This window comes from Lampetra planeri, chromosome 28 (genome assembly GCF_965212315.1).
Source record: "Lampetra planeri chromosome 28, kcLamPlan1.2.h2, whole genome shotgun sequence".
In the NCBI taxonomy this organism is placed as follows: domain Eukaryota; kingdom Metazoa; phylum Chordata; class Hyperoartia; order Petromyzontiformes; family Petromyzontidae; genus Lampetra; species Lampetra planeri.
Window position 1 is genome coordinate 4764597 of NC_136134.1, and position 25720 is coordinate 4790316.

Here is a 25720-nt window from a genome sequence, read left to right on the forward strand (position 1 = left end):
ACTCCCTACTCCTCACACGACGAGATTACTGAAACCTCCCTCATACTCACTCGGAGGGAAGCTAAGGCATGATGAACACCCTCGGTATCTAGGAGTTATCCTGGATCGGACGCTTAACTACCATCACCACCTCAAACAAGCTAAAGCCAAAACGAAAGCACGAGTGAATATTATTCAGAAACTTGCAGGATCAACCTGGGGAAGCGATGCCAGCACGTTGAAGATATCGACGCAGGCCCCTGTTTACTCCACTGTCGAGTACCGTGCCCCGGTGTGGGGTGCAAGCCCTCACACGAACCTTGTCGATGCCGAAATTAACAACGCGCTTCGTATCAGCAGCGGTTCCGTAAAGTCTACTCCACTCCCGTGGCTTCCTCTGCTGGCGAATCACGCTCCGGCCAACATCCGACGCGATGATGCGACGACACGGGAGTACAACAACAAGATAATGAAACACTTCACTCTGCCGCTCCATCAAGATCTAAAGGAACCCCCACGCCGCCCAAGGCTAAAATCCAGGAAACCGTTCTGGATGAGCGCCTCTGCTCTAGCAGCCAAATTTAATGACACCGCCACTCGGAGGTCTGAATCACGGGGGGCTCTGGACGTGGCAAACAAAAACATCATTCACGATCCGACGGTGGAAGCACCGGCATTCTCTCTTCCACGACGACTATGGACCACGCTGAACCGCGCTCGAACACGACACGGCGGATGCGCGTGCACGTTCAATAAATGGAAGATCAAAGAATCGTCCAACTGTGACTGTGGAGAAGTCCAAACCATCAAGCACATCACCAATGAATGCTCTATCCATGCACATCCTGGCGGTATCGCTGAAATCCACACTGCGTCAACCACATCATTGGATTGGATAAGGAACCTTTGCATTCATTTATGATGATCATTAAGAACAAATAAAAACTGTTGCCTTTCAAAATGCCATATGAAAGAAGAAGAATCCCCGCCTATGTATTTAATCCACTCCCAGACATCAAACTCTCCTAATCCAGCCACGCTGGCTACACATCTACTACCGTTGCCTTTTCTAATTCCTCACCCGAGTTTATAAATCTCTCCACGGTCTTGCCCCAAAGTATCTTCTCGCTTCCCTCGCTTCACTCCACGCTCCTTCTCGCTCTCTCCGTTCACAATCCCAGCTGTCGCTGTCTCTGTGTCCCACCTCCTCCCTGTGCCCAATCACGATCCCCTTCTCTCTCGTTTATGGCACCCTCACACTGGAAAACACTTCGAACAATCGGCCTCACTGTCCACTTTTCGTTCGTCCCTTAAAACTCACTCACTATCACTCGCTTACTCAATTTCCCCTTCACTCTCCCTTCCCCATCGCTAACTCCACCACTCCTCTTCCCAACTTCCCTGCACCGTTTCGTCACACTCGCCCATCATGCACCCACTCATTGTCACTTTCGTCATCGTTCATTTCACGTGTCGTCATTGTCCAGCATGCGCTACCAATCCTTCTCATCGACTCCTCTCATCCCATGACACTATTCTGCTGTACAAATAGTTAATTATTTGTTAAATATTATAAAAAATAAGAAATATAACATAAACACCGCCCCCCACACCCCTTATGGCCGCCACACTAATGATTGACAAACGGCAGAAAATTGTACAATTTTATATCAGTATAAGTATATCATGTACAGCCTCCTGTCAATCTACTGCTGAACGAATGCCATGGCACACTGCGTCAGTGACGGGAAGGGGGGGTTTGTTTGACCATACTTCACCATGATGGTCGTTACAAGTTGGTGAAGGGGAGGGGGGGGGGAGCGCTCGGGAGTGGTTCAGATGTCAAGTAAATGTTTTTTTTTGGCACAAGTCTGCCACTCAACGCGCCATCACATTAACAATCACGACTGATAGTGAGCCATGGCTGGCAATCAAACTTGGATTTCCCCACTTTCATGGCCTGATGCGTGAACCGCTGTCCCACTGGTTCCACCCCACAATTGTATTATTTCAGCCAAAGTTATATCAATTTCATTTACACTCATTTTTTTCTCTCTCTCTCAAAATAGAGAGAGAGAGACACACACGCACGCAGACGTATTGTCATTGTGTATTAATCTCCGCATGTTGTAATGCCACTTGTAGTTGTTACACATTACTGGGATACATGGAACCAATTCTCGTAGCCGCGTTATCTAGAATGAGTCACAAGCGCATTATATTGCCTGCTGCACTTAATCTGGAAATAATACATAACGATAAAATGAAAATCTCTAGTGCTCCATAAAACATGGTGACTAACTAGAATAACATGCAATAGAAAATGTGTGTGACTCAGTGCAGTTGTCAATGCAAAACATTGGCCACTAAATCACGCCTGGAAATACAGCAACTGCTAGTTCCTCACTTGATATGTGCGCACGCGACACGGTTGTTTGATGTGACGGAACGATCACTCGTGTTTATGAATTTGATGTTCAATGCATAAAATCTCGCGCGCGCACATGAAAGCATCGCATAAAGGCTGTGATTTATTCCGATCATAAAAACTGTTGGTGACTGTTAGGGTTGCGGGGAGGAAATGCAGAAGGGCCTAATTAAAACAAGCGCTCCATTCTTTTTTTGTCATTTTTGTTTTCTCCTGGACCACCTCTAATTACGCAATTGGCAACGTGTCGTGAGAATAAGATTCCATTTGGAAATCTTGTACAGCCGTGCGGTGCAACCCTGAGTGTCAAAGAACGCCTGCGGACGAGAATTTTCAGTCAGGTCTTCTGAGAAATTCTTCAAGCACCCTTTTTTATCCTTTACACAGTAGGGATCACACTTTCCAACTTATTATAAGTGCAAAACCAAGTTCAATAGGATGCTCCTGCGCGTGGTCTTCGTGGTAGTGCCTTATTGCTACTCGATGTGCGCGTGTGTGTGTGTGTTTCATCGTACCGCTTGCTGTTTGGCATGAAGCTCTCAGCATGTGGAGCAAAACGTTGGACATCGGACGGAGTTAATCTAATGGCCTTAGGTCATCAAACTAATGACACCTGAGCAGTTGCATTGTGGATTGCTGCTCTGAGCCACCTCGGTCACCTCTTATTCTGTTCTTGCGAATGGCAAGATGTTCGGGAGCTAAATGTCAATGTCGAGGTCTGCTAGCCGCGACGAGAGGGCTTCAGGACAGATAGAGTTCATGTAGTCTGGCTATTCCTCCTTAATTGAAGGTGTGCAGAGTACAGTGGTTTAATGTATGGCCCATAGTTTTGGCTGCATGGCCACAATCGCACCGTGGCTTGTCTTTAATGTTCTATTCATGAAAGACTTATTAGATAAATGTTTGAAGATATTTAACTTTGCAAGGCATCACACACCCTCAAAAAGTAAAATGCCCGGATAATATCACGTTGTTAAGAAAAAATTAATATAAAGCAAACATTTTGTTTAAATAGTGTTTTCTTAAATTAGCCTTTCTTGTTTTTTTATATGACAAGATTTGATTAATTGGCCATTAGCAACAGTATGTAAGTAATATACTACTTATTCGTGGCTTGTTATGGTTGCAGTAGGGCTAAGGCAACATATGTTCTTGGTTATCCAATGCTGCACGCATGCTCCTGCATATTAAGTATTATAAAAATTAATTTACGCAATACCAACGAGCCGCAACTTCAATCACAAAGTAATTCCATCGTAATTATCCATTGTTTACACATAAACGAGATGTTAATCGTTAAATAATTGCGCTGTAATTAACGATATCGGTCGCTAATATTACGTTTGATTATAATAACTTACAGCCCTGTGTTCATCCGATGCTGGATGCAAGGGCTGGCCCTGCCACGTCATTCATGGGCAGTTGTTTGACCATACTTCACGGCGCTGGTCAGTGCCTGTTGGTGAGGTGGGGAAGGGCACCATAACCATTTAATATATCAATCGCCACTGGGTGAAATCAAACCAGTGTGAAAATAAGTAGTTTTTTTTACTCTTGCATGATTTTGACGCAGTTGTCCCAGACACCTATATTTAATCCGGGCCTGCGTCACTTTGAAGTACCGAACTTTCATGCACGATCACTGGCCACCGTCTGTTAAATGCACAAGTGGCCTCTCGTGTGTCTCTCTCGCTCACGCTCCGTTGATTTCCGCTGGGGATTGCCAACGATTAGACTTGGTTGCGCCGGTGTTTCTGCACTGGGTGTTGGCATTCAGATATATAAAAAAATTTTAAGTGCAACCCATCCAGAAAATACCATTTAGAACACGCTCTACGTCCCACAGAGTTTTACATTGTCCACAGTCCCACACGGCCTGCTGTGAGCGGCACATGAAGGCGGGGAACTGGTGAAAGGCTTGACGCGGCAGTCACAGCACGCCGCTACGACTCACCTGAAATTGTGACCGACGCTTGCTTCGAGCCCTGCCCCGTAGCGACCCGACTCCACGGAGATCGAATTCGCGCCACGTGGCCGCGCGCTTAATACGAACAGCACCACCAACGAACGGTTCACCGAACAAGCATTCGACATGGCCGCCCCTTGTTTTCGGCATGCTTGTGCGGTGGTTGAGAGGATGTAGCCTCACCACGGCTTGAAGCATTCTCTAACTCCGAACAAATTATTGCTGCGACCGTGCCGACGCGAAGCATATCCGAGGAGGAGCACCCAGTTCCTGCCTCGCTGCACTTTGTTTGAATTCAAAGTGAAGCGGTCGGGGGTGATTGATGATCCAGCACCCAACGATTAACTCCAGTCACTCGATAACTGAACTACTCACTCAATCACCCACTCATTCACCCACTCACGCACCCAGTCACTCACCCACTCATTCACATCAGTCGCTCGCTCACCGGCAATCAGTCACCTCCGTATCACTATTCTGTCGCGACTGCCATGGTTACTGTTCACGTAAACCTCACCCATGTTGAAAGCTCGTATGTATAATATGTATGCCTGTATGTTGAACGTCTTTCGCACCGTACGTAGCCAGCCATGCTAATTGGAGGTGCGGGAGAAGGAAAACGAACTTAGTCTACCAGACTGTTTCGATGCACCCACGCTGTGTTCAACCACCACACTTCTCTCTCAGCTTCTTTTCGCCCGCACTTCTCCACTCTGAAATTCTCTCCCACCGCCTCTCTGTCCAGGCTCTTATAACCTCGCTCAACGACAATAAACGTGTTCACTCTTGTCTATTGCGACCTCAATCGTGCAGCTTGTTGCCAGCTGCTTGACGTTTAGGGCCCGTGCTCGTGAAATTGTGCTTCAATGTGAAAACGAGAAACTAAATTCTCGTGGAAAATTGCTACGAGCGTGGATTAAGAGGGCCGAGTGAAGGGACTGTCATTTTATCGGTGCCACTATCTAACAATTACGATTTTAAATGTATTCATCGTAGAACAGAATATAGTGAGAATTTGAAGGGGAGGGGGAGGTGAATAAATAAATGAGAAATTAAAATGCGCTGTAAAAACTATTACAAAATATCATTTTTTTTAAATCCGTATTATCTATTATATTATTGCAATTCAAACTCAACTGGAAAAATAAATAGAGACTGGCGTTCAAAATGACTGTTGCAACCCACAGATGATTTGCAAGGCAGCGTGAAGCTGCGTTTGTTTTTGTCTTGCTCATGGCGTTCCACGTCTGGTTTGAGCATCAGCCTCACAATCAGCCCCAGAGGTCGCAACCGGGTGCCCGACACCCGTACCCTACCCAATACCCGGCTACCCGTACCCGGCCGAGTACGGGTACGGGTAGCCGTTTGCGACCCTGGTGCGGCCGGGTACGGGTACGGGTAGGCCGTGAGTCACTGGTTGAGTAACCGTTTGTCAATCATTTCGGGTAGGGTACGAGTAGGGAACGGGTACCCATATCCGGCCGGGTACGGGTACGGGTACCCATTTGCGACCCTGGTGCGGCCGGGTACGGGTAAGGAATCAAAACCTGTTTGCGACCTCTGCAATAAGCCATAACCCAATTACGTTGGAGGTATGTACAGAGACGTTTTTTTATATTGACGGGATATGTAACAAGACCAAAAAAAACACACTGGAAGAAATAAAAGATCAGTGGTAGAATGTGCATAGCCCGGAGCACCCATGTCTCTGCTTTGGCATCAGGACAGAGTAATCTCCTTATGGGGTCTGCAAATTTTCCTCTTCCGGACGCAGTCAGTATCACTATGCTAAATACCAGGGAAATCATTTGTTGCGCGGTACCCTTCAGTTATAAAACAATTGTCGTAGTGCTGTTATTTTTTCCAACCACCAAATAAATCCTGCATGCTCAAGCCCGTAGCATCGTGACAATATTTGTTTACGGAAATCAATAACTTGAGGATCAACTGCTGTTGGCTGACTTGTTTCTTAAGCGAATAAAACTATTTTTCATATCATTCACAGATCAGAGGATGTTATTGGAGAAGGGTGTTTGGATGAGTCAGCAGAGATTGCTGGAATGATCAATCGAAATATTAGAATTGCCTCCTTGTTCACGGTCTATTATTTGAATTTCAATCTTGATTTTAAGCTTTCGTGACTGCAGGAATCCGTACTCTTTGCTTCTTTCGGTAAAGTCACGTAGTTATAAAATTTGAACCAAAGAGTATTTGAGTTTCCTTTAACATTGCAGTTGCCGCCATAACCTGTCTGGGCGAAAGCCGGAAACCCCTACAAGCCACGCCCAGCGTGACGCGCCTGCTGATGCCAATGACCTCACCAAGGCCCCGCCCATCACCTACCATCTAATGTCACGTGGGAACAGAGGTGAGGCTTATTTTCAATAATGACTGAATGATTCGTCGAATATCCGAACCAATAATAAGTGATCAATTACTTAAAATATATAAATAGCCCAGCACTAGAGGACAATAGTGAGATGTTAACTACCTCGCCCGGTATGCAGGGGGTCGTCGGTTCAATCCCGACCTCTGACGCCTGTATATTTGGAGCTTGCATGTTCTCCCCGTGGTTGTGTGGATTTTTCTCCGGGCCCTCCGAATTTTTCCCTCCACATTTAGAAACATGCATTTAAAGTATTTGACTGATATACATTTACACGTGATAAGCCACTTTGGTGTCCTATCATTTGTGGCCAAGTCGCTTCTGAAAAAGAGCCTCATAGCTCAGTGGGCTGCGTTTGGTTTAAAACATTTTTTATTATTTTAAATCGGTTTTTTGTATCTTATTAGAAAGCTTTACCAAGGCTTTTCTTTGTTTTTGTCCCCCTTCATTACAGCTAAACTAAAATCTACACGCAACAAATTACAGTACATTTTCCTGAATTCCAATTACTCACAAGTGATCATCACAGTTCCCCGGGGTAATTATGAAACACGCTTTTTGCGACATGAGATGAGACACGGCGGTCGTAAGCATTAAGGATTCTACGCCACTTGGTCGACTGGAAAAAGGCGCCGCACTGAGCTCCTAATGATGGAAGCTGATTATAATGAAAGCATTACATGGCTTCTCGACGGATGGTTAGGGTTACCAACAAAATACGATGGAGCGTTAGTGCAGAAAATGGCATTCTCATTTCACACAGCCATATAATACGACTGATAGAACGATTAAAAAAACACGTGAAATTACTTACATCTATTCATTCATATTGTGGAAAGTGCACATTTCGCGAATGATGTCGATGGCTGTAAGTATCCGTAGGTGGTTTACGTGGCCTGAAAAGTGGTTGGTAAAGGGCCCCAGTGGTATTTTCAGTCAGAGACTGTGAAATTGAACTTGAAATACCTGCATTTGGCCCATGTGGAAATGGGAAAACGTGGCCTCACGTAACCTCAGTAAAGTGCGTAAATAACAGGAAAGTGCCTGCAATTACGGCATCATCGATGGATCTGTCACAAGCGGTGATGCGCATCTACTTAATGATACGATTTTACTATTTGATTAAATGTGATTGCTGCATTTGTAAATCTCACGTGCCAATGTAAAGTTTCATTTCGGTGTGGTGTATATTCCAAACGGGGTTGAGCCTTGGTACGTTGGTTATCCCACTGTGCCATGAACCCGGTGACCCGAGCGATGCACAGTCAGGGCTAACATCAATGGCAAGTGATATTAGAACCGATTCTCTACACGTACTCCCTCCCCTCCTTCCCCAACCCACTTTGGCCAGTGTTGTGAGCTTTCGTCAAACAAAGCCCATCACCAACATGACCAGCAAAGTCCTTCATATATTGGTGGATTGAGAATCAGATTACATTTTTCATGTTATTTTCCGCCGATGAAACGCAGAATGTCAAACCCAGTCCAGAGTTGACAATTGCTACTTAATAAAATTTGCCTTGAAAGTCATTAGACGTATGGACTAAAACACATCGTTATGACTATGTGGAGATACAGAATGGTCTTGTGCTCATATATCCTTGTACTCCAAAGACGATTGGAGGCTGAGCTGATCTCTATTGATGGTCCTAAGCCAAAGGTGAACATCCCACACCCCCAGAGTGGGGCCCAATCAGCAGGATCAACTAAACTATGTTTTTATTTTGTCAGGTAAGGGCTACTGAGCCCTGAGCCCTTTAGCGAACATCACTCGGCCCGAAAGACCATCAAGCTGAATGTATATGTGCACATAAAGACAAAGATCCCCCGTATAGCCTTAACAGACTGTAGGGGCAAGTGCTTTTAGCGAGCACCTATAAAGGCCGGCATGGCACACGAGGGGGTGCGTGGCCAACACCACGCCCGCCGCCTTTGTCTCCCAAGTGGCGATGATTACACATCGCACCAGGTACTCATTTGAGGCTGAGTCGACCTAGGGGAGGCCCAGGGCCGGTTCAAATAATCGTCACTGATGTTGGCCAGTGAGCGAGAATCGAACCAGGTTTGTAGCGCAGCACGCTAACCGCTACACTACCGCTCCCCACATGAATACATACATACATGCACGGCTGTTCACGCATGCATTTGAATGCTGTTGGCTCAAAGAATGAACTAAAACTAAACTAAGCAATAGTTTTACTAAGCTATTTTTATTTTAACAGGTAAGGCCCACTGAGCTATACAGCTCTTTTTTAGAAGCGACTTGGCCACAAAATGATAACGAAGTGGCTTGTCATGTGGAAATGTATATCAGCCAAATACTCAAAAAATAATGACTTCCCACAAAGCGGTACCACATTTTATCAACCGCCAAGGAATAAAGTGAGAGAGTAAGCAAACATAAACAATGAACAAAAATACGTTTATGCCACAAAATGCATAAAGGCTAAAACAATCTGGGGGTGTGGTTCGGTTTATTGAGAAGTCACCACCACACGAAGAGAATTATGAGGACCCCAGAGCTGTGGTGTGGGGGCCATACGAAGGGCTTCAAGCCTGTGGCGTGAATGGGTCCTGTATATAGGGGCTGACACATGGGGCATGGTGAGGCCCTGCTCTGGGGCTTCTTGTATCCAGACACTCCACGTACAAGAACCTTTTGATCCTAGAACGTTCATGCGTGCAAATCACTGGCAGACACGAGAAAGGGTTCGCATGCCACTGCACTGCTGTGCATGGAATTGAACGTTTCAATTTGCCCTGGCAGCCTCCCCATAACTTCTGCTGGGAATGTCCAAAGGCATGACGTCCGCAATCAGGTTGATGCCGATGACCCGTGTGACATCATTTGTCAGAGCAGGTCCTTTAATGATTGAGCTTAAATACAAAAAGTGAAACTGTCTGTAACCAAATGATATTTTCAACCAGTTTAACAAAATTACAACAGTTGCTATGTAATTATCATGAGTCAGTTTTCCGTCGCAAAATAACATTTCGAACCTCAAATGCGTCCTCGCTTGTTTACATCGTCAACAGCAGCCATGAGCTATCCACTGCTGAATGTAGGCCTCCCAAAGCCTATCACTCTCGGTCTCACACCACACCAATCCCACTAGCTCCTGCACGCAAGCTGATTGTATCCCTCCATCTCTGGTTAAATACAAGACATGGACACATATCTGCACTGCGTATCCTATTACGTGCAATTTGCCAGCTTAAGTACGAGACTTCAAGTGTTCATCTAAATCACGGTTTTTTTGTCTAATATTGAACTTTTGCTTCGAGGCATTGCCTAAGCTTGTCATCATGTGTAAAGTAGTTATTAAACACGGTCCCAATGAAGTCACAATAATCTGTTATCGTTTGCCACTGTCGGTGTGCAAATTATTTGGCAGATATCCAAAATAATACGGAACCTCGACATCCATGTCATTGAGATGCTTGAATTTCAGTGGATCTCTCTGTCACGAGTGTCGTTACCCCCAAAGCCCGTAATCCAACTAACTGCCTTTCGCAAGAAAGCTAATCGTCTTCATGCACATGCGCAGGAGTGTGTGGATGCACGCGCGCACGTGTGTGTGCCTGTGCACGCGCAGGCCTTTGCTATGTGGGTTTATACTTGATTTTAGAGTTGTTCACCAACGAGTGTTCCGAGGGCTTTTCAGAGCCATTCGCCCCCCCCCCCCCCCCTTAGAGGAAGTCACACATGGGGCCTTTAAACCAACAATTAACTTTAGCACCGAATGCCCCAACACTGTCCATGTGTTAAGTAAAATTCGCCGCCAAAGCACTGAACCCACGTTACACATGGACTGGGAACTGCCCATTGGTTTGTGTGGCCTTGTTCGTTACTCAGCGACACCCAACAGCAGAATTCGACAGTCGTGAGTTTGTTCCCCGATCAGCAAGACTAATCCTACGTTCCTGAGTAAAATATCTTGTCATTTGTAAGTACCTGGTTCAGGGCATTAACATCAGCACTGAGGAGGCGCCTATGCATAGCACTGATCACACCATCCCATAATAGCCGTAAGAGGTGAGAATTAAGAGCAATTGTACCAGTTGCCTAACAAAGAGCTCTTTGTCCTTAAATATAAGGGGTGAGAGGGGGCATTTAAATTTGTGTTTTCGCAAAAAAACTGAAAGTCACGCTGACCCAGTGTTCGGCCTGGTTGGAAGTCATGCCTTTATTTACTAATTGTATAATATTACATCGGTGCATGCCATCTCACATCTATGTAATGAGCAGCTGTTTTGTCTGTTGGTTCTGAGAACTCCAAGACCGCTCTGCCAATCCCATTAAATGAAGCATCCGTTGAAAGCTTAGTAAATGTTTGAATTTTGAAGAAAAAATAATCCCAAACAATTCCTCTTGTTAACCCGGTGCCCTTTGTCTGTGCCTCAGAGTTGTGGCCATTTATATATGTGAGACACTGTGTGCATCACAAATGTAATTACTGTTTTTTTATGTAAAGGCTTTACCCTTTCTGGCATAAATACAGGAGGTGTTAAGATGTTCAAACACGAAATAGACACCTACCACAAGGCATCAAGTGTGCATCAAGTCTGCATTAACCAAACAAATATGCGTTGATAGTGTTTGCACTGCCCTTGACAGTGATTGGCCTACACCAGATACCACCTTATTGCCATTGTCTCAGCAGTGATAGACCAAAGGCCTCCAAAGTCAAACAGTACAAAGATAATGTAAACACCAAAGCATTAAAAGGGTAAGGCCCTTCTCATCATTCAGTGTATTGATGCTGGCAAATGGATCACAGAGATACTTTCTTATTACTGTTGAAATCACACCAATGGATGGCTGTAATATTTTCCTGTGGCTCTTTTGCAACTGTTACATTTGTCTCCGGAACCTACCTTTAAACATTATTGTGCCAGACATTGTGTTATCAAGGTGTTGGGATGTTATCTGCCTCGCCTGGTTTACAGCAGGTCGTGGGTTCGATCCCAATCCTGACGCCTGTATATTTGGAATTTGAATGTTCGCCCCGTAGTCGCGTGGATTTTTCTCTGGGTCGTCCGGTTTTCTCCTCCACGTTTATAAACACGCGTTTAGAGTATTTGGCTGTGATAAATGTCCACGTGATAAGCCACCTCCTTGAGCTTTCATTTGTGGCCAGGTCGCTTCTGAAAAATATATATATAGCTCAGTGGGCTTTACCTGGTAAAACAAATAAATTATATTATAGTTATTGTTTCAATGTGTAATTTTAAATTCATCAAATTAAATCCACCAAATCACCGTGGGGTGAATAAACCCCCTCCATGAATACATTTCCATTGAATTTCAACGGACTGCCCACTCATATTATTTATAACCTCTAAACCAAAAATGTCTTGACTGGCCCCCATTCTTGTATATATGAGTGTTGGCATCTGATGGCATGAACATTTAAATGAACTTTCGCACATTTCTTCAATGTCTAGTAACTAGGACCATAGTTCAACGTTCACTCCCGGAGAATAAAAAAATAAGAACGAGGGAAATACGCGCCCCTGACTCTCATGGCCCCCAAGATTGTTGGCTGACGCTACCATCACTGAGTCCACGAAAGCCCCCAGCTACAAGTCCCCAGAGCCAGCCTTGGCTGGACCCTCCAGCAATCCCACATGCCTGTGACGCCTTCTGAATCAGTGGATAATCATCGTTCATCGTAGTCATGCTCAAAACTCAAACATATTTCAAACAACAACAACAACAATAGGGAATGCGATGTCAGCAATATCACACTGCCGTGTTGTTATCCGTTATGCCAGGCGTGCGTTGACTCGCTTATTGGCATCTGTTTTAGATAATACAACCCTGAGGTCACTTTGCACAGGCCTGGTCGCGCTTTCAGGAACTTCAATTTTTAAACACACTGAAGAGAAGGTCCAGTGTTGCTCAGTGATCCACTGTCGGTTTTCAGTGTCTCATGAAACATTCTAATTACCCTATTATGTAGCTGTTTACAAAATACCGCGTTACAAAGAAACAAGCTGTTCTTACTCTTTGGTTCCTTCGCTAAATTCACGTAGTTAGAAATAAAATAAAACAAATCACGACGTTTCGATCGCAACACAAGCGGCCGTCATCAGGCAAAGGAGTCAGCCTCTAAAGAGGCCTCTTTGCCTAATGACGACTGCTCGTGTTGCGATCGAAACGTCGTGATTTGTTTTATTTTATTTTATTTCTACCTACGTGAATTTACCGAAAGAACCAAAGAGTATGGATTCCTGCAGTCACGAAAGCTTCAAATCAAGCCGTTCTTATTATCCCTCACGTAGTTGTGAAAACAAAGCTTGAGTTGACCGCAGGCCTTAGGCACAGATGCTGTGTGCATTTACAATTAGATTCCATAGAAAACCAAAGTGTTTTGTATTGTATTGAAAGGGCCTGATTTTGTCCGATCTCGGAGGCTAAGCAGGTGTGAAGCTGGTTAAGGCTTGGTGATCACCAGTACAAGCCAGATGAAGAAAAAATTAACCCGTAAAAACAAAGTTTTTCACTATAAATCCTTTATATGCGTAGCGGCTAGAGTCCTCTCGTCCTCTGGCTTGAGATGGCTGCCACCTATGGGTCAGATGATTGCCTGCCACCATTAAGCAATTGGTAATTAAATATAATTATTTTTTTCCTAAAAAGTGTAAAATTTTGGAAAAAAAATTTCACGAAAATAAATTGTCACGCACAACGAGTCTGTGTGCAAAATGTCAGCTCGATTGGATCACGGGAAGTGGGTTAAAAAACGACCGAAAGATTTGCACGGTCGTAAGCACGCAAGCAAGCAACTGAACTTAATATAAAGGATTTAAAAAGAGGGGCCAACGAACCCCTTTTGGTCTCAAGATCGGTCTTTCGAGATCAGGGTCATGAACGTTCTAATTGCTTCGTCCTAGGCAGTAAGTTGATCCTGATCTCTGGAGTACCAGCGCAGCGTATCTGATACAATGGCTTAATCCTCCGTGTCTCTTGGCTGCCAATCTCTACGCTGCTAAGGTCACGCAAAAAGGGGGTTACTTTGGCGACGTGACATCGAGTTTTTTTTCTCCTCCTTAAACAGCTGCATCAATAGATTCTTTCTTTGAAAAACTAAATGTTGAAAGTATTTTCTTTTTCTGCTCTGTATTTTTTTCATTTGCCATTACTGCCATCCTGCCACTCAAACTCGTGCGGAGGAGTTGTTTTGAAATAAACCTTTGATGAGCACAGAATTCACACTCGTTATACCCACCGCAGGACTGTAAATGATTTAATGCATTCAATAGAAGACGGAAAACAAACACCTTTGACCAATTTACTGAGACTGACATTATTTTAAGGGGTTTCAAAATTAGAATATACGATCCCCACGTGGCACACGGATCGAGGTAGCATTTGCTCATCGTGCATATCTGCACCACGCGCACGTGTTTTGGCTGTTGAATTTCATCGGCGAGGTGCAGCTGTCTTGGGGACCAAACCGAAACTTTCCGTGACATCTGTATACACACTGCGGAGCCGCGCGCAGTGGGAAACCTGCAAAATGAGTGTGTTCGGCCGCTTTTCCATTGCGCCACCATACATGGTGAAAACGTCAACACAACCCGGCCCGTTGTGTGTTGCCGAGGTCACGTCGACGATGGGTGACCGGGCCTCTTCTCGTGCCCCCCCCCCACCCCCAGGCTGTGGAATTCACTTCTACTGGGCCTTCGCTCTGCTAACTGCGCCCCACCCCCCCACCTCGTTTTATTCTCTGATTAGCACGGTTGGCTGCGTACGGTACGAAAGAAGTTCAACATACATACACTCACCCACTCATTGACCCACTCACGGTTGGCTGCGTACGGTACGAAAGAAGTTCAACATACATACACTCACCCACTCATTGACCCACTCACGGTTGGCTACATACGGTACAAAAGAAGTTCAACATACATACACTCACCCACTCATTGACCCACTCACGGTTGGCTACATACGGTACAAAAGAAGTTCAACATGCATACACTGACCCACTCATTGACCCACTCACGGTTGGCTACATACGGTACAAAAGAAGTTCAACATGCATACACTGACCCACTCATTGACCCACTCACGGTTGGCTACATACGATACAAAAGAAGTTCAACATGCATACACTGACCCACTCATTGACCCACTCACGGTTGGCTACGTACGGTACAAAAGAAGTTCAACATGCATACACTGACCCACTCATTGACCCACTCACGGTTGGCTACGTACGGTACAAAATAAGTTCAACATGCATACACTGACCCACTCATTGACCCACTCACGGTTGGCTACGTACGGTACAAAAGAAGTTCAACATGCATACACTGACCCACTCATTGACCCACTCACGGTTGGCTACATACGGTACAAAAGAAGTTCAACATACATACACTGACCCACTCATTGACCCACTCACGGTTGGCTACGTACGGTACAAAATAAGTTCAACATGCATACACTGACCCACTCATTGACCCACTCACGGTTGGCTACATACGGTACAAAAGAAGTTCAACATGCATACACGGACCCACTCATTGACCCACTCACGGTTGGCTACGTACGGTACAAAAGAAGTTCAACATGCATAAACTCACCCACTCATTGACCCACTCACGGTTGGCTACGTACGGTACAAAAGAAGTTCAACATGCATACACTGACCCACTCATTGACCCACTCACGGTTGGCTACGTACGGTGCGAAAGAAGTTCAACATGCATATACACAAATTGCACCTCGAGACGCAACTTGTTTTGAAGGGCTTTTTCTATTTCTTGAATGTTTTGTTTTTGGGGTTGTTTTTTTAAATTGGAGTGAGCCTGCATGTGTGCGTGTGTTTGTACAGCACCTTGTGATCTCTGGGTAGATAGTTTGTAAATTTATATAAATATATGTATATATTTTTTCTCATTATTTAAAACATTTTTATGTTATGTTGAGTTTGAGTTTTAATGCGATGGCGCTTTGAGTGGTAGCTTTGTGCCTTCACTTGACTTGAAAGGTGCTTTAGAAGTGTAAATTATTATTACTATAGTATTTACTATAGAATTTTCACTTTCGATCAGCACGGTTGGCTGTGTAAGTTCAACATACATACATGCAGGCAAAATATGTGCGTATATATTGTAGCTGGGTGACAGTGCCATGATTCTGAGCCAGCAACTTTGGCATGTCAGCATTCAGTACGGCGTTATTCATCGGAGTGAAAAAAGGTTCCCATTGTATCGTGATTTGGATGACCTCAGCACAGGCGTAAAGGGATTGCACACAAAATTCACCGTAAATTGATACGTGGACTCGATTTGGCAGCAGCAGCCAAAGTTGAACATTTAAAATAACAGCAACCGTAACAATTGTACTCTCGCCTTCAGAACAAAGTGTATATGTGTGTGTGGAGAGCGGTGGTGCTGCGGTTAGCACACTTCACTACGACGACCCAGGTTCGATTTCTGCTTATGGCCAACACCAGTGACGATTATTTGAACCGGTACTGGGCCTCCCCTAGGTCGATGCAGCCTCAAATGAGTGCCTGGTGTGGTGTGTAGTAAACATCGCCACTAAGGGAGACAAAGGCGGCCAGGCGTGGTGATGGCCACACACCCTCTCGTGTGCCATATAGGCCTTCAAAGGTGCTCGCTAACAACACTTGCCCCAACAGTCTGTTACAGGCTATACGGAGAATCTTTGTCTTTGTGGATATTAGATGATGATAAATCTTGACTTAAAGCTTTCGTGACTGCAGGAATTCATATTCTTGGGTCTTTCGGTAAAGTCACGTAGATAGGTTCAAAGAAACCTACAGTGAGGGAAAAAAGTATTTGATCCCCTGCTGATTTCGTAGGTTTTCCCACGGACAAAGAAATGATCAGTCTATAATTTTAATGGTAGGTTTATTTGAACAGTGAGGGACAGAATAACAACAACAAAATCCAGAAAAACGCATGTCAAAAATGTTATAAATTGATTTGCATTTTAATGAGGGAAATAAGTATTTGACCCCTCTGCAAAACATGACTTAGTACTTGGTGGCAAAACCCTTGTTGGCAATCACAGAGGTCAGACGTTTCTTGTAGTTGGCCACCAGGTTTGCACACATCTCAGGAGGGATTTTGTCCCACTCCTCTTTGCAGATCTTCTCCAAGTCATTAATGTTTCGAGGCTGACGTTTGGCAACTTGAACCTTCAGCTCCCTCCACAGTTTTCTATGGGATTAAGGTCTGGAGACTGGCTAGGCCACTCCAGGACCTTAATGTGCTTCTTCTTGAGCCACTCCTTTGTTGCCTAGGCCGTGTGTTTTGGGTCATTGTCATGCTCGAATACCCATCCACGACCCATTTTCAATGCCCTGGCTGAGGGAAGGAGGTTCTCACCCAAAATGTGACGGTACATGGCCCCGTCCATCGTCCCTTTGATGCAGTGAAGTTGTCCTGTCCCCTTAGCAGAAAAACATCCCCAAAGCATAATGTTTCCACCTCCATGTTTGACGGTGGGGATGGTGTTCTTGGGGTCATAGGCAGCATTCCTCATCCTCCAAACACGGCGAGTTGAGTTAATGCCAAAGAGCTCCATTTTGGTCTCATCTGACCACAACACTTTCACCCAGTTGTCCTCTGAATCATTCAGATGTTCATTGGCAATCTTCAGACAGGCATGTATATGTGCGTTCTTGAGCAGAGGGACCTTGCGGGCGCTGCAGGATTTCAGTCCTTCACGGCATAGTGTGTTACCAACTGTTTTCTTGGTGACTATGGTCCCAGCTGCCTTGAGATCATTGACAAGATCCTCCCGTGTAGTTCTGGGCTGATTCCTCACCGTTTTCATGATCATTGCAACTCCACGAGGTGAGATCTTGCATGGAGCCCCAGGCCGAGGGAGATCGACAGTTCTTTTGTGTTTCTTCCATTTGCGAATAATCGCACCAACTGTTGTCACCTTCTCACCAAGCTGCTTGGCGATGGTCTTGTAGCCCATTCCATCCTTGTGTAAGTCTACAATCTTGTCCCTGACGTCCTTGGAGAGCTCTTTGGTCTTGGCCATGGTGGAGAGTTTGGAATCTGATTGATTGATTGCTTCTGTGTACAGGTGTCTTTTATACAGGTAACAAGCTGAGATTAGGAGCACTCCATTTAAGAGTGTGCTCCTAATCTCAGCTCATTACCTGTATAAAAGACACCTGGGAACCAGAAATCTTTCTGATTGAGAGGGGGTCAAATACTCATTTCCCTCATTAAAATGCAAATCAATTTATAACATTTTTGACATGCGTTTTTCTGGATTTTGTTGTTGTTATTCTGTCTCTCACTGTTCAAATATACCTGCCATTAAAATTATAGACTGATCATTTCTTTGTCAGTGGGCAAACGTACAAAATCAGCAGGGGATCAAATACTTTTTTCCCTCACTGTATCTACGTGACTGGAGAAATCCCACACTGGTTTCCTCTTTATCTAGAGGAAACCAGAGTGCCTGAATAAAGCCCACACTTGCAAAGGTAGAACACTAAAACATCACACACATAGCCTGCCAAAAAAACAGTTTGCTGGACTATCTTTTAGAACTGCTCCCACAACCTCACGTCGTTTAGACAGAGTGCCGTTGCCAATTACATCTGGCAAGTCGACGGCATTTAATAAGCCGGGATGCAGATGAGACTCAGGAGGTCAAAACCAGTCCAGAGTTTGCTTACTCATTACACCAATGCTGTTTGACTACTTTGGTCTAAACAACCAACAGGCCGATGACTTAAAATACATTTGTCTGAAATGTGGAGTCACAGAAGGGAGGTCTGTATCTATGCATATATATGACTGCCCGTGATGCTATTCGGACACACATGTAGGATGGACAACAACAGTAAAAATATAAAGTGTTGTTTGCAAAAATGGAAGGAACCAGAAGGAGAGGAAAAGCGAACAGAGCATGGCTTGACGACGACGACGACCCGTGAGATCGGTGCCAGAAGGATGGGGCGCTACTTGAGCACATTGGTACGAGGCAGAGGAAAGTGGAACCAAATGACGAAATGTGCCGTGGACACCGACTGACCTATCTGACCATGATGCTGCTGCTGCTGCACAACAACGCAGAATGATCTTCTTGGTTCTTTCGGTAAAGTCACGTAGAAGGGAAATAATAAAATAATAATTAAAAAATAAAACACCACGTTTCGGCCACGCAAGCAGCCGTCCTCTCGACAGACCTGTTCTCCACCTGAGGACGGCTGCTTGCGTTGTGGCCGAAACGTCGTGAGAATTGTATTATTTTATTATGTTTTATTTTTTTATTTTTTATTTTTTTATTTCCATTCTACTTGACTTTACCGAAAGAACCAAGAAGATGAATCCCTGCAGTCACGAAAGCTTTAAATCGAAATGCAGAATGAGTTTTACACATCCGATTCGCCGGGACAGCCATGCGCAGCGCGCTCGCCTGTGCGGCCTTGCGGCAACGAAAAGGGTTCCGCTTTGTTCACGCGGAGGGGGGGAGGACGAGGTGAGGAGGGTCCCTTTACCTCCGGCCGCCGTCGAACGACAAGCAAGAGCAGACGGTGCAGGTGCTGCGTGTCCGAGGGGGTGAGGCGGCCCAGCAGCGCCAGCAGCGCCGGGATCCGCACGTCCAGAGGGGAGGGGCGCACCTCGTACACCTGGGGCAGCACGCGCAGCAGCGCCAGGTTGCCTGCAGGGAACGGCGAACAGGGGGACGCAACGAACAGGTGAGCGGGCGATTGAACGTGGAGGCGTCGACTCAGAATTTTAAAGGGGTGAAAAAGCCTCTCTCTTCATGTGCCCATTTCCTGTTGACGGCACTAAGCGAGCGATGGAAATTCCTACGTTCTTATCGTCGGGGCGATTTCACCCAGAGGGCAGCAAATGATGACTTCCCCACAAAGTTGTACTTGTTTTATCGACCCCAGACGAATGATGGGCTGCATCAGCCTGCAACCAGGATTGTTTTGATTTGCGAGCCACTCGCTGCCCTGCTGAGCCATCTGGTCATAAACAAATCCAGATATATCACAATAATAATGATCTAAGGAGAGGAGTGGTGGTGCAGTGGTTAGCGCACACCTTGAAAGACTTCTGGTACCCAGCTTGCTTTCCGTGTGTAATTATTATTTGTATTTACCCAAGGTGATTGATGTGAATTGACAACTGGGCAGAAAAATGCTATAATACTATTCTTCTTTTCAAGATAAATATTTGAGAATTAAACAGCTGATTGTAATGAGGTTAGAGTCAGCTGATATGTTGGTAGGGTTTTTTTTTAAAGAAAACCCCCAGGTTTAGATAAATACATCATTTCCTTTATTTAATCATGAGTGAGAGCTTATTGGAGACACGCTATGACCTTCTCCGTGAGAAACACATAGTTATCCATCAAATCTATTATTAAAAGTGTGGGGGGGAGGGTAAATTGACATCGAGAAACCGTATATCCTTTATTTTTTGTTGCAAAACAGCATTCATCCATCAATCATTAGCAGGGAATGGGAAAACTGATACCTACGGCCACAATAACCAAAGGCATAAAGACCCCCCCGTGATGTGGTGATCTCAAGTCTTGCTAATTGCAGGTGTATGTCACCCTTTTCCATGAGATATTATTTTCCTGCATGAGCCAATAAGCGTACCTACACTGATAAACTACAGCTGAGGCATTAACAACATGTCACCTGTCACAAACTCAGATCTCAATAACTTGAATAATTAAGAATTCGTTTAGAAAATTAAAAACTAGAACGTTAAATTAGATAAACAACTGCTCCTTAGTGCTGCAAGATATAATGCGTACATTTTAGTGACATCCATAAAGCAGTTTTACAATAAATTCCTGAGCAATAAACCTTCAGCCTGGGCCACGCGCTGGATAATGTTTGAAACGTGCACGACGTAGGGGGGTAATCTTAAATTTCACGGCGTGTTTTCAATTTAGCCACTTCTGCTGGAGAGAACGGCCGTGCCGAATCAAAACATGCCTTTACGTCACCGGTCACAACATCTCCACGGGTCCCTGAGAGATATTGAAACAATATCACACCAGAAGGACCTACGATTCTCCTACTGCTTATTCTCAGGTTTTTTTGGTAAAGTCACGTAGGTAAAAAATTTAAATTTAAATTAATAAAAGTTGCTCTTACTTGAAACAGCTATCGTGCTGTGATGTTCCACCTGAAGACGGAAGCTTGTGTTGCCTCCGAAACGTCGTGATTTTTATTTTATTTTTATTTTACTTACATTAATTTTAATTTTTTACCTACGTGACTTTACCGAAAAAAAAACTAAGAATATGAATCCTTGCAGTCACGAAAGCTTCAAATCTAGAATCTCATACTCCTTCTTATTTCATATTTCATCTGAAAAGCAACTGGCGAAAATGTCCAGCTGTACGTTGAGTCGGGGAAATCCATTCCATGGCATCGGGAGTCACTTAAACGCGCAGCGTCCGTATCGCCTGCGTCAGCGTGATGGGCAAGCGGTCGGTTACGCGATGAGCAGATTTGCACTTCACCGCACTCACAATGCGGCCACTCTTTCATGATAAATCCTTCTGTGAAGGAATTAGCCGCACCTGCCCTGCGTTGTTCATACACGTTTGAGCGTGAGCCAATTGCCCTCACCGCAGGCCTGAAAGCCAGCTCACTCCCTGCGTCAGATCTTTCGATTAGTCGCTTGTTGCAGAACATCGCAGGCCATCGAGATTTTGAGCGTGTCCAGGAAAATTAACCCGTAAAAACTAAGTTTTTCACTATAAATCCTTTATATGCGTGGCATCGGGGCGGCTAGAGTCCTCTCGTCCTCTGGCTTGAGATGGCTGCCACCTATGGGTCAGATGATTGTCTGACAGCATTAAACAATTGGTAATTAAATATTTTAAAAAAATTCCCTAAACAGTGTAAAATTTTGGAATTTTTTTTTCACGAAAATGCATTGTCATGCACAACGAGTCTGTGTGCAAAATGTCAGCTCGATTGGATCACGGGAAGTGGGTTAAAACACGACCGAAAGATTTGCAAGGTCCTAAGCAAGCAAGTGAACTTAATATAAAGGATTTAAAAGAAGGTTGCGAGGCTTTAGCTGGCTCGGCGGTGCAGATTTGACGTCCCGATGCATCGGTAGTTGTCGGTTGGTTGGCCAGGATCTTGTTGTAGTCCCAGAGTACGGTGGCATTTACACTCACGTTCGATAGTTGGGCCTTCACTCTGCTGGGCATACTTAACAAGAAGCCATCTTTATCATGTCATAATAGTGAGATAAACAACAATCGTAATTCTAGATTTGAAGCTTTCGTGACTGCAAGGATTCATATTCTCAGGTTTTTTCGGTAAAGTCACGTAGGTAAAAATGTTTAATTAATAAAAGTTAAATAAAAATAAAATAAAAATCACGACGTTTCGGAGGCAACACAAGCTTCCGTCTTCAGGTGGAACCGTCACAGCACGATAGCTGTATCAAGTTAGAGTTATTTTACTTTTATTAATTTTAATTTTTACCTACGTGACTTTACCGAAAAAACCTAAGAATAACAATTATAATAATCAGCCCTTTGTCAGTCCACTGCTTAACGAAGCGTCAGTCCAGACATCACTCGCCACTCGATGATGGCTTCACCATGCTGCATTGGACATGGGGGTTGTCCTTGACCATACTTCACCACACCGGCGATTGGGGGTTGATGAAAGGGGGACCCAGAACAGGCTCCGATATCTCTCGCGGATTATGTCACCACTCGCCGTGGCCGGCAATCAAACGCAGGCCCGTGGGTTTCACGGTGCAGTCTGCTAACACGCCGCAGTGTGCAAACCACCACGCCACCACTTCCTTCCAAAGCAGCCATATGTAGCATTAAATGAAAAGCAGCATAGCTTAGACTTCTTGTGTCACGTATGCAAACATCATGGATCGTCTAGTTCCCACAGCAAGAGTAACGCACGTGCAGGAATAATCAATACAAAGATCCTCTTTGAAGGCCTACTTACACAACGGTAGTAAGTGCTGTCAGCAAGAACCTATTACAACTGCTTTAGCACACAGTGAGATTGCTGGCCCAGCGTGGTATCTGATATTGCATTTACTGCATCAAAGAACCTGGAACAAAAGCATAAGTAGCTCACTTGTAAAGGTGAACCAGCATTAAGGTTTATCATAGCGCAGGCACAACTTTTGCTCATTTCTAGAGGTATGCTCGGCTACAAATGGTACTTTTCTTTCTCAGATTAAAGTGCAATGCATTTTCCACTTACGTGCATTACCTACATGTAGCCAGAAATTCAGGCGAAACTAAACTTAATTCGAGATTTGAAGTTTTCGTGACTGCAATGATTCATACTGTTTTTTTCGGTAAAGTCACGTAGGTACAAAATTAAAATAAATTAAATCACGACGTTTCGGGCGCAACACAAGCGGTCCTTCTTCCTGAAAAAGGACGCTTGTGAAACTAAACTTCTTATTTTACCAGGTAAGGCCCACTGCGCCAAATAGCTCTTTTTCAGAAGCGACCACAAATAATAGCTCAACAAAGTGGCTTGTCACGTGGAAATTTATAGCAGCCAAATACTCTAAACGCACGTTTCTAAATGTGGAGGGAAAAACCGAAGGACCCGGAAAAAAATCCATGCGACCACGGGGAGAGAGACGCGCAAACTCCAAATATACAGGCATCAGGGTCAGGATCGAACCCACGATGTCCTCCATACCCGGCGAGGTCGTTAACAGCTTGCCACCGCAGCGTTAACCCAGGCATGATGGGGTCGTTGAAGTGGGGAGTGCACAGGGCTCTGATACTGGTAGGATAGCACGTGTCTTCTCGCAGCAAGAGGTATCGAGGTTCAATTCCTGACTGGGCACTTATCTGTGTGGCGTTTGTACAATCTCCCTCTGTTCTGCATGAGTTACCCTCCGTGTTCTCTGGTTTCCTCACAGAGCTAAAAAAAAAACGTACAGTGTAATTCGTGTAGGCCAACCCTTCCCAATGCATGACCCTCGTGGAAAAGATTCATTGGACTCAGTGTGACTTTTCTGAGTAAACCAGTGGTTTTCTTTTGTAAAGCTATATGTTGAGTTCCACAGGAATGGAATAACAGTATGGCATACAGAACACGATACATTGATGGCAACATTTTACACAATCATTCAGTTTTTTTTTCCCAGGAAGTGATGGAGCAGTGGTTACCTCACTGGGCTATGAACTCAAATCTGACGGTTAATATTATTTGTCCATTTACATACGTGTCACTTGTGTAATGTTCAAACACAGCAGTGGTCGGTGTGTTCACATAAAATAGCCCATGTTACCACCGTTCCTGACATTTGCGTTGTTCTAAAAATTCCCTAACCATAGAATTGACAATATTTATTTTAACTCTCCCCATAACATGGGGTGCTTATTAGATGAATATCGCAACTGGAGGTCATCACATTAAGGATGTGTTCTTTAAAAATAAAAAATAAATTGTTTTAATAATTCTTATGCATTCATGTCTGTTGGTAAACGAGCACATCAATCAATAGTGTTGCCAAAATAAGCGTTCTATTGCTTTAATCTTTGTGTTGATTTAAATGCATCCATTTATTTACTTACTTATTTTCCGCCAATACATTTCTTCCAAGTATTGGATACAAATTTGAAATCTTTCTGAGATTCTTGAAAAGCATGCCTCGCAAAGCCACTCCGCTTTTATCTTTTAAACAAGCATGCGGCTTGCTGTTATTGTAAGAGTTATTTTCAGGGCTTCACGTGGAATAACAAACATTGTTTTCAGTAGAATCTTTTTAACGATGATTAATAACTGGTCGACGAGATAAAATATCAGCGCTACGATGCAGCGTGTGACGCACTTAAAAAGTTGCCAGCCAGCTAAGAGTGGTAAACTAAATGGAGTTGTGCCATAATTTCGCACGGATGTATTTTAGTTGTTTGGTAATAAATTAGGAGGGCTATGAAAATAAAACTTTTCTGCCCGCATAACAGCAAGCGGCATGAAATTGTCAAAATGCTGAGTTGTGGTGCTTCCCGAGTTGGCAAAAAAAAAATTGGTGATTCGTAAATTAGTGTCGGTAATGCCATTCACGCACACACAGCTTTCATCTCACCAGCTTTTAGAAATATAGTAACACTTTGCAAAGAATAAGCGGCACTGATCATGTGGTTCACGTGCAGCCCATACAGCCGTGTAAACCAAGACCGTAATTATAATATATAATTAAAGTGTCCCCCCCAATATATTGCTATGAAATAGATTTCTGTGAATATGATTGTGGTTATGGTTGTACTTTATTAATCCCTAATCTCTGCCATTACATACAATGAAACAAGAAAAGGTAAAAAAGAAAAAACAGAGCAATGTAATACAATACACTATTAGATATTATTGTAAAAAAATAAGTAAAAGGTCCATCCTGTGTGTTAGTGAATTTTTAAATATTTTAGGCAGGAAATGGCAGGAAATTCTTTTCAAATTTAGATTTTTTTTTTCTTGGAGGGGACCCCCAGACCCCCTGGAAGATTTGGTCCCCCCCAATGTTGACTCCATGGCTACGGCTTTGGTGTAAACTAACCGTTTCCAATTGTTTATAAATGACACAACAAGCATTAGACACAAAGTGGAACACAAATATTACCCATGTTCATTCTAATACAATTGGCGTTTTCCCACTAGTGTTTTTTTTTGCTGTTTAAATTGACGATAACAACAGTGTAATATCAGCGTAGCATTCTCGCAAATGGTCAAATATTGAATGTGTTTGTATTTACCTACGTCGCAATGAAAACTGAATGGGGTATTTGTAATCGTGACTTACATTTTCTAGCGTTTAAATAAAAAACTATGAACTAAAAAACTATTTTTACTTTACCATGTAAGGCCCACTGAGCTATATCGCTCTTTTTCAGAAGCGACCTGGCCACAAATGATAGCTCAACTAAGTGGCTTATCATGTGGAAATGTATAGCAGCAAAATA

General features: G+C 44.1%; 1 protein-coding gene across 1 annotated transcript in view; it reads right to left on the reverse strand.

Annotated features, from left to right (window-relative positions):
• The window catches only part of VEPH1 (ventricular zone expressed PH domain containing 1), a 187999-nt gene that overhangs the window by 62270 nt on the left and 100009 nt on the right, over positions 1-25720 (reverse strand). Inside the window, exon 5 of the mRNA XM_078607698.1 lies at positions 19275-19438. Coding sequence (XP_078463824.1) covers positions 19275-19438 — 164 coding nt within the window. The remainder of the gene's footprint in view (positions 1-19274; positions 19439-25720) is intronic.